Source organism: Varroa jacobsoni, unplaced genomic scaffold (genome assembly GCF_002532875.2).
Source record: "Varroa jacobsoni isolate VJ856 unplaced genomic scaffold, vjacob_1.0 scaffold_282, whole genome shotgun sequence".
NCBI classification, from domain to species: domain Eukaryota; kingdom Metazoa; phylum Arthropoda; class Arachnida; order Mesostigmata; family Varroidae; genus Varroa; species Varroa jacobsoni.
Window position 1 is genome coordinate 259,318 of NW_019213184.1, and position 10,335 is coordinate 269,652.

A 10,335-nucleotide genomic window follows, 5' to 3' on the forward strand; every position below is an offset into this window, starting at 1 on the left:
ACCACTACTAAGAAGAGCAGGTACATCTTCAACCTTTACAACCACGATACATCAGCTATTGATTGCGTCAATCCACGTGCGTAGCACAAACCAGTCAAGCCGATTCGAGAACTCTTTATCTGTCATGCTCAACCTCGAATAATGCAGTTTATAAACAGCTGGAATGCCCCCTTAAACATTCATGTGTGCATTCCAATTTCGAACTTAATTCTATACAAAGCCCCTGCAAAAATTATCTTGCCTACGGGTAAGCTAGTCGAAGGAGAAAACCTCCATATCGATCGTTCCCGATCAACAACGATTTGAATAGCTTGTAGATTCGTTAATATTGCAGCTATGTTATATCGCTGCCGCGTCATGGAGAACGCATCTATAACAAGCGAGACGTTAATTGGATAGAATGCAATATGTAAAAATTGCACGTATTCCATCATTAGTGGAACCTTATGCTGAGCTAAACGAGGGGAACGTTTATTTCAAGTATGCAAATCGTCTGCGTCTTCAGAAAGTATTGTCAGGCCCTTTTTGCCCTCCATATATCGTCACACGGTGAAGATGGAAGCTGATTTGAATGCTCGACGAAACGAGTCAGACTGACAGATCTCACCGTTGATACAGTCGCAGGCATTGAGTAATGATATATTCACGGGCTGTATTAGAATATCCTGTGCTAGGAAGAGCCGCGATGTTGAATATCAGCAAATCGTCTTCAGCCTAAGGGCTTTTTGATGTCATTGTATGCGCCGAAGGAGACAGAACGAGAAGAGCTTTATTGTTTCTCCAACAAGATTCAACCTAGAAGAACACTGAAAACTGTTTTATTATTGCTAACAGCCATGATGATGGTTATTTAAACGAATCGACTACAAACAGACAAGGGGCGTACTACCCCAATACCTTCAATTGAAGCCTTATATTAAACTGGTTGAAATAACAATCGAATGATGATACATACCTCTCATATACGTACCAGAGTGCAATAGGAACACGTTCGAAATCGACTCCTTTATCGAATGACATGTTGAGGGTATTATCTTGTATTGAACCCTGTGACCCGCAACTGCGCTTCTTCCCAGATCAATAAGACGCGCCACATTTATACAAATAACAAAAGATGGAATACTAGCAGACAGCGTAGGTAAGGACCACACGGACATTGGAGCCATTTTTAAGCCAGTTAAAAACTGTTAGATTTCCCCATATGAATAAACATAGCTATGCTAACAAAAGTGGGCCACAAAAGCAATTCTACCACGACAACAACTAAAGGCCATGTGCAAAATAGGTAGTTAGATCTGCTGCTCAACCCATGTGGTCAGTGGCAGTACTTTTGTTGCGTAATTGAGTATGATGTCCTAAGTAACTGGTTTACTTATGTTTTCGTATAATCCCTCATACCGAAAAAAGCACTTCTCATCCTGTATAAATATTTGTTCATCAATTGACCGTCTGCACTTGGTTTGTACTATCTTTCCTGCTCGGTTACTGATTAATAAGCTATAGATATTGCGTAGACTGGACATTGGAGTACCATTCGAGAGACCTCATCTAGAGTGAAAGGAAGCACATATATACATATATTTTTTTTTATGTAAGCACCACCGTTCGTGTGGAAAGTATATTAGCTGACCAAGTGTTTCAGAGAGATATGCTGCAGAGGGCGCTGTAACGAATCACCGTGACGTTCTCAGAATTATAATTTGGTCACTTTGCCATATCAAAGTCTTACGTTACTATCGAGAAATGCTAGCAGAATACCGCAGCGTATACAGTATAGATAGGTCAACAGTACTTCGTTGTTAGGCTTAGCTGATCAACGAGCTTATATGGTCCATCTGCCTTTTGTACATCGACGTTGCTCATAGTGTCTACTCTCCTTTTTTTCTTCTCTCTTGTGGTATGAAAATCCCCGTGCTTAGTATGAAGAGTCCTTTTGCTACAGCGGTAAAGCTGATTATTAGCGTAAACGCCCATGACTTCATGAAGGGCAGCAGGTTGGTCTAACAGCTTTTCTAGTAGGCGACAACCTAATTATTACGACCCTCTTACAATGACAATATGTACATACATATCGTACATCTGCGTGCAAACATAAGAGACCTGACTTTAGTTCTTCGCCCCTATTTAGTCACTGGCACTGTGATCTGTTGCCGGTTATGCAGGACGCCGTGATGACGCCCCTACTGTTTCAAGCCGCCCAGGTACTGGAACGCTTCGATGCACAGAAATCGACGCAAAACACGTGTGCAGTATCTAAAGGGTCTAGTACGCTTGCTCTGTATTATATATGCATATATATTGTCATTTTATATCTGCCTGTAAGTTAACGTGCACAGGCTCGCTATAAAGGCACGAAACTGACTAGTGTCACATGGCGTCCAAGTTAGATTTTTCTCGTTGTAGATTACAACCTGAAATAACATTGTGATGAAACACCGCAGCAGCAGTGGCCGTTTGCGTTGGAAATGACGCGTTGGTTTGATGTTTTCGTTACTGTGTAACTCCTGAAAACAACCCCTTAATTAACAAGCAACCGCTCACGATGAATCGAAAAGAGTAGTAATGGACAATGGGGGAAGATGTGGACGGGTACATTGCTTTTTAAGCTAATAGACAACATTTTCGCTACTGATAATGCTGCGTTCGTTCAACCTGCTCAGGTTATTGCTTAACAAAAGACTGCAAACGCTACTGTTGGGCCTGATCTTTAACTACATATTGCATTGAATCCTATAAACATATTAGATAGTGCATGATATATGTCTAGCTGGGGGCGATGATTTTGTTTCAACGCTATGCAGGATAGCCTTCGATGTAGTTTCGGCTGGCGTCAGAATGGTTGAGGGCAATTTATCGTCCGCCCACGCCTGGCAATGCTTTGTTCACTGGCTAATTGGATGGCTTCGTCTAGCTGTTTCCTGAAGCCGGAAGACTTATGACGTAGACCTTACCGCAACGCCGACGCTGCTATCGTTGCTACTCATAACACTGGCGCCACCACTGCTGCTGCTGCGGTAACTGCCATTGCTGATGAAGTCAGACCGTGAAGACAAAATACAATTGGCTTAATAGATGTGTGCGCAATTGAATCAGATCCAATAGCAACGGCAACATTCATTACAGCAACAGCAGAAGCAACAAAAACGATAGCAATAACGATATCAAGTAGGACAAACACAGCGTTCCTTGCTTGCAGAAGGTGGGGTGAACGGGATGGTGTGGGGGGCCACTCGAGACCATTGCTGTCAATGGACAGACGTTATTTCCGTGTCGCACCAAAAGATTGGCTCTGCTTTGGCGTTTGTTAGTAAATCTATACGCCACTCATTGAAAGGACCGTTTTTTTGAATCTCGCTAATATGTCGTTGACAGCTATTGAGTAATTTATTGGTACCTCTGGCTTTCGAATTCCGCGTTGCTCTATGAACATGTATAAGAGAAACAGATGGAATTCTTTATTAACGTTTATTATTTATTTAAGTGTTCAATATTTCTTTTGTAATAAGCCTGTGATAAGTTGGTGTAATCAGAAGCGGAATATCTGTAAAATCAACGATATCGGCTGATTACGCTTGGCAACAGAAACCGGCGCCGGCAAAATAAAGTACGATTCAATCCTTCACTACATTGCATTTTTATTAATCCAAATCCGTAGTAGTACATTGACTACCTAGCGTCTTCTGAAAATAAGCTCCTTATGCAAAAAAGTTACATAAAGTTATAAATTCGTAATATTTGCGAAATGCTTGTTACGTGAAGGGCAGCTGTAAGCTTCGACTGTTAGCGCAAGTTAGTTAGCTTCATGATCGCCAGGATAACTTTAATGGTGAAGATACGAAAAACCAAAAGACAACATAGTAAAGCATCATAAAAATCGACTAATATTTGCTACAACTATAAATCAGTCAATAGAGTCAAAATTTGCTCCAGGCCAGCAAATATTAGCAGATGAACTTTGTATACACACTTACCGTCATGCATCTTCTTATACAAGCCAGAGTAATATCAGCAACGATAGCAAAAAGCACCGTTGCCCTACCTAAGTTCACATAGAGACACCCCCCCCCCCCCCGTTCTTTAGGCGCTGGCAACAATTTCTTTATTGGGCATTATTTACCTTCTCACGGTACGTATGCATTAACGCATCATCTGTCTGGCCTCGACCGATGCTAATAATTTTTCTTCAAATCACTATTTCCACAGTTCCCAACACCAGCTGGCCTCCAAATGAGAGATGAGTCAAGGACCTTCTCCTTCGTATTCGTAGAGACTGCGTCTAGCATCGGTAGGCAGACTGGGCAAGACGACGCTGTCCCTGACGAGTTACTCCCACACAAAACTCAACTTTTTAATATGGTATCTGCTTCGTTTTCTGTTACTGTCTAGTTTTTTTGGCAATAAATTGTTCCACCTGTTCGTCGAACGTCCAGCTAGTCAATCGTATGGCAGATCCTTTCCTGACCTTTCGTTGTCTACTCCGACTTTTACAATGCGGGCACAAGTGCTAATATATTCCGTCGTGCTTTAGAATAAGCGAGCGTTTGGTGGTGCACTTACATGGGTACGACAACTAGCACGACGAGGATTTCCTTATTGTTGGTAAAATAATCGTGCGACTTTCGACTTCCGGAAACCAAAATAAACGAGGAAGGGTAATACGTTAGAAGGTTCATATCTAAACGCTTGAACTGGATCTGAGTATGTGCGTGCGTCAACAACTAAATATGTATAATATAATCGAGGAAGGGGCTTTTCTGAATCTTTGTCAGTCGCTTACATTGTCATCGCCCAGTCTTATTTGAAATTTGTTCTTCATAGCGCACGTTGTTCATTGCCGTTTCTGCTTCGATGGATTACAGAGTGTGTCATGCCTGCTCACTCAGTGATGTTGCCGGTCAGATGCCAGCTGGCATCTTCGATGCAGTCTTCACACGATTTGTGAATATTTCATTTCATATCTTGAGTCCGGGGTGCCCGTAACCTGTGGTCTCATCTCTCCGGCTAAAGTTTAAACCCGTCATTATAGCTTTGATGCTTCGTTCTTGTCACTGTCCAACATATTATCCACACACAGTTCTCTGCAGTCGATCTACTATTAGTGGAAAAATTATTGGTTTCCTCGCGGTCGCAGAAACTGCGCTGTCGTACAAAGCCGTGAAAAAAAGAGTAAGTCATCGTCGCCGTCGATTGTGCTGAATGTGATCGATCGGCTGGAAAAAAAGATGGTGGGGCAGGTGGCGAGCACTTGCGTCTCGAAAGCCGATTTAGACAGGAAGCTAACCTTTATCTTTGTAAGATATGCAGATCCTGGATATCTTCCATCAATTGCCTAAGTGATCAGAGCTTTACGGAAGCACTGGATGGTATGGCTGGATTTGCAAGCATTGTTTCTGAACTTCAAAGGTAGAAAAAAAACGCTTATGTACCTTGCCTTTCACTTCGTCGGGCCTGGAGGTTCTAAAAGATAAGACAAATTTCTGACGAAATCTATTCCTTGCTACGTTCGCAAGCACACCAAAAAAATCCAGCGTCCCTGGAAAAATAATAGAGCTCGGAAAGCTAAGCCTGGAAGCGCGGAAAATGAAAAAAGGCTGGATAGCAAATTAGAAAAAAATAGAAAGAAAAGAGTTAAAAAATCGTTTTTATTGATCTGAACCTATTCCTGCATGTGATTACTGTATCTGTTATTGTTTCTGCTTGCCGAGTTCACTGACCAAAAACGTCCAGCAGATTGCTTGTTAACGTGACGGTAGAGCAGCATCACAATAAAACGAAAACGAGATTTCATATTCACAAGGTCTCCCTGCCGCTCACGGAAGATCTTTCTGTTTCCTTCATTTTGACCCTTCGATACCGTCCATTCTGCCTCTATATGGAACCACGTCGCGGGGACTGCCATTGCAACACACTATACTATCAGTGGTCAAGCGAGGGGGCGGCACTCACCCTTCCTATCTAAAAATTGAATTGGTTGTGTTCACTGTGGACAGTTTCCGTTACGTTTATTGTAAATCTTTTGGACACTACATGGTAACAGCTAATGTCAATTGAGCAATAGTCTTGTGGGTAATGTATCTATAATAACCTAATAATGCCAGACATTTGTCCTCGTCCAGGTTCGCATCCAGGCCGTTTTGAGCTGGAAGCCGGCCGTCTGATGAAATGCCTAACGGCCACGCCTGACGCATAACCCAAAACATAAAAAAGCTCTCAAGGCCATGTTCCTCTATGGGCTCTCTCAAGTAGCGTTCATGTTTGGAAGAGCTCCGATCGTTGTTTATTGACACGTAAAATTGTTTTTACTTTCGAATTATTTCGAATGCTTGAACGATCGATGCAACGTACAGAAACTGGGACAGTTTCTCAATAAGATCTAGCAGTCGGTAAAATTTAGATTTAGGACGTGGGCGAGCGTTGCTTTTGTCCTGTTCGAATAATATCGATAATAATAAAAAGCATTATTATACTGCACGGCTTTAAGCCTCGCCGCTTGCGGGAGCTGATTCGTCGGACTTTTAACCTACACAAATTCATTTTTGATGATCAGACTACCTCGACACAAACGGCTTGATGGTCACTGAGACAGTTTTATGCAAGTCACTCAGAATGACTAATTTTAGTGTCCGCAAATGCGATATCTTTATCTAGATGGTAAACACTTACATACGATAGAACTAAGTACCGTAACAGTGTTCGATAAGCCTCAACGATTTCATATAGTGACATGGGAACGAAGCGTAACGTTCCAGTTCCATCTCTGTCCTCCTTCTTGCTATCTTGCCACCTCATTCTGTCTACTATAACCAACGCGTCTTTCGCCACAAGGCGGGAAGCTGTCGGTGATCTGTTCAGGTTCCGATCTGATCTTTCGCAGTCGTATTGTCAAATAGATAATGCTTTACTAAATATCGCATGCGGCAGATATGTAATGGACATTATGTGTGGCGGTTGACAGTGATCAAATTTTAGCAGTTGCCGTAACTATTCTTTTCTCTTTTTTGGGCGTCGATTTAGCCGCCATTATACGAGTATTGTGAATCGGTGGCCGATCTTCACCCAGGACACCTTGACCACGGACACGCATTAGCGACAATTTTGGCAACCCGTAAAAAAAAGTCAAAAACGCCCCGAGCGTCGGTAACGCTCGTAAAAGATCTGCACCACTTTGGTGACATTTTGGCGCCAGCGAATGTCAAACTGCTAAATAAGTAAGCCCGTCGATGCGCAATGGGGACCACCCAGTTATTTTTGTATAGCCACGTCTCCGCGGTGTATATCTTTGTGAGTACCGCTTGAAGATGGCCGCAGCACCTATGGCAACGACCGAAAACCGGCTGTTTTTCTGCACCACCCAATGAAGCCAAGTACTAGGAGACAATGCCATCCGGCTTGTAACAAAAAACAATTCGCGTCAGAAGACAAAACACACGAACAACCAACAGCGATGTCTATGGCTCAACGTCGCTGCTGCTGCTGCTGCTGCTGCTGCCACTCTCAGAGAATCCGTTAACAGTTTTCGATGTGCGGAGAAAACAGAAGGGAAAAAAAAACGAGGTTTCGTTTAGCTGAACGGTCTATAAAGCGACCGCATACAGATAATCGACACGCGCAAAAAGGCAAAACTTCCCAATTTTCTATACGTCGTTCGTCAGCCGTTGAATGGCGACCAGGTCTGCCTAACGTGTACCACAGAAGATAGCAGAGAGTTACAAAATACAGAAGATTGCTCTGCTCGTTTATTATCAGCATCTTCGACGTCCGGACGCCTGTCTCACTAACCGATATTTCATTCATCATTAATTTCACTTTGCTTCGATTTCAGTTTTCTTTGCCAGTAACACCAAAGAATAGCGAGAGACAAAGCCAAACAGGGTGGCGGAGCTTCTGTTCCTGACAGTGTGTATTGTCCGAGACGTATTTTCCGTTCCGTTCCGTTGATTTTTCGAACTACAACTTTAGTTGGCAGTATTACTATTGTCAGTACCTTTATATAGTCTAACCGTAACGTGCAGTTCTGGTCGCTTTTGTGCAACGATTGGTTGCGCCAAAAAAAACTGATTGTGGCATCAAAGGTATTTAGAGGTACAATAGGTCTCGATCAGAGCATACCGACGGTAACGACGAAACAAAACAACGGTGTTTTTTTTTTATCTTCCCTCGTTTATCTCTTGTAACAACAAGCAGCCAGCCGGGCCAATACAACTGAACTAAGAAGAAACTTGAAACGCCTCGCGATGCTAATCGCTCGCGGCGTTTGCCATTGTCACGATTGCACTGTAAAAGTCAGTGTCATCTTCGTAATCCTGAGCCCTGGAGAGGAAGGAAATTTCGCTTGAAGTGTCTCCTTGCCCTTATGGGGCGGGTAATTTAGGTAGCTGTGTCACGAAACGTTTTTAACAAAGGGGCCTCTGGCTTTTTTTATTTCTTCTCATTGTTTTGACAATTTTTTCCCTGTTGCTTCGCTTTCTCGAGTCCTATTCGCGCTCTCCAGTTACAGCATTTAATATCGCAGCCTCAGGAAGGGCCTCCAGGGACCCATTCACGGTACGATTGTCTCCTAAAATCAAATACTTTAAACTACATTAAGCCCCTTTTGACTGTCTTTATACTCACCTGCAGCGCGCAGAGTCCAAGCAAGAATGCGGCCCATAGGCCATCCATCTTCGTGAACTACTTTTTCGTTGCCAGATATCCTTAAGTTTCTCGTAGGAGGCGTATCACTTTCAACAATTTCAAAATCCTCGGCTCGACTTAGACAGTTAGCAACGGCCAGCAATCGAACGTTCGTTGTGCAGGCCGATATTGTTGCTTTACAGATACGCTTGTAGCTGGCACACTTCAATCACTAGAATCGTTCTGAACTTCAATTGAATTACCGAACGACCATACGTCAGTCACACTTCGAGACACAGCGTAGGCCAACAAATATCGAAATCATCAGCGGAAAGGACTCATATCGCACAGCAGATATGACAACCAAAGCTTTTACGAAACGACGGCTGATGACTGGTTGCTCCTCGATGCCACCTGTACGTTGTATCACTACATATGAATACCACAGTCTTCGTGAAACTACGATCAGTAGTAGCAGTGACAGTGCAATACCACAGCTGGTGGCACTCGCGCGCGCAAAGGCAACCCGTCAAAACGGCCCACAATGCGTTAGTTACACGACGAGGAAAATCGTACCGCCAACGATTGAGCCTACACACAAACCCAAACGAAGAAGACACATCAATTAAGCTGACGAGAAGCTTCTTTGTTGCTACTGGTGTTACTGCTTCGTATGCTACTACAACAACATTGCACTACTATTGCTGTTAGGTCGTCTGATCCTGCTTTTGTTGTTACTGCTCGATTTTGTCGTACCGTGTCCACTGGACGCAGGATGCTCTGCCAGCTCGGCTCAATCCGCGCCAGCTACTGGCGGTACTTTTACGGCGAAGTCGGAGCACCACATTGCTCCAAGCAGCCGTCGCTGCAGACAACAATTCTTCGTCGACGAGTGACCTTCGCCGTGGGAGAGGAGAGACGCGGGCCGCAGCCAGTAAAGAAGCGAATACGCAAGCGTTTGTGGTTCGCGATTTGCTTGACGATCGCGCTCGCAAGAACGGCACGCTAGTCGAAGTAACAGCTGAAGTCGTTGTCGTAGTAGCACTGACACACACACAGGCGCTTGTGCTTGTAGTACTCACAGCTGATGTAGAGTGGCATTTACTAGTTAGCTTCACGTGCACTAATACTATATCGCCCTTAGTGCGATATCAAAAATGGCCGCTGTGCCCATTGCTACAATGACTACTACCATGGACTGTTACAAGCAGGGCAGGTATGCGAACAAAGCAAACAAATACCACTATCTTCGTAATGCACTGTCGACTGCATAGGTTGAACCCTGTTTTTCGTGTTTTATGCCCGGTGCTTGAGCCGTTCGCCATTACTTGAGACGGTTGACTTCCCGGACACAACAAATTATGGCTACGACTGGATTCGAACCTAGAGTACCACGTGTTCCTAACTTGAGCAGATAAGCATGTTACCCGCTAGGTTATCACAAAAGCAATCGTATAGGACCAGGAAGAGAGATAAAGGACAAGCGACGTTGAAAGCCGGCAGCGGTCGAATACGACAAGTTGATGGAATCTCTGGCTAGCCGGCCGTCGGCATTTCGTCGGGAGCTTCGCCGCGTGGAGCCGCGTTGTTCGCATGGAGACACGTGGGTAGAACCCGCGCCAAGCGCTTTCACTAAGCGCGATGACTACGGAGAGGAGAATCGCACGGCCACCGTGTATCGCACGAGCTGGTACACCGTCCTTGCTGGTTTCTTGTTTGAAG

The 10,335-nt window shown here is 44.0% G+C and overlaps 1 protein-coding gene across 2 annotated transcripts in view; it reads right to left on the reverse strand.

The window, feature by feature from the left end:
• Positions 1-9,452, reverse strand: part of LOC111258975 (uncharacterized) — an 85,268-nt gene extending 75,816 nt beyond the window's left edge. Inside the window, exon 1 of one of the 2 annotated variants that reach the window (XM_086967676.1) lies at positions 8,614-9,452. In XM_086967676.1, the coding sequence (XP_086823802.1) occupies positions 8,614-8,661 (48 nt within the window). In that variant the 5' untranslated portion in view covers positions 8,662-9,452. The remainder of the gene's footprint in view (positions 1-8,613) is intronic. The other variant, XM_022830602.2, reaches the window with a different exon arrangement.
• Between the last annotated feature and the right edge of the window lie 883 nt (positions 9,453-10,335).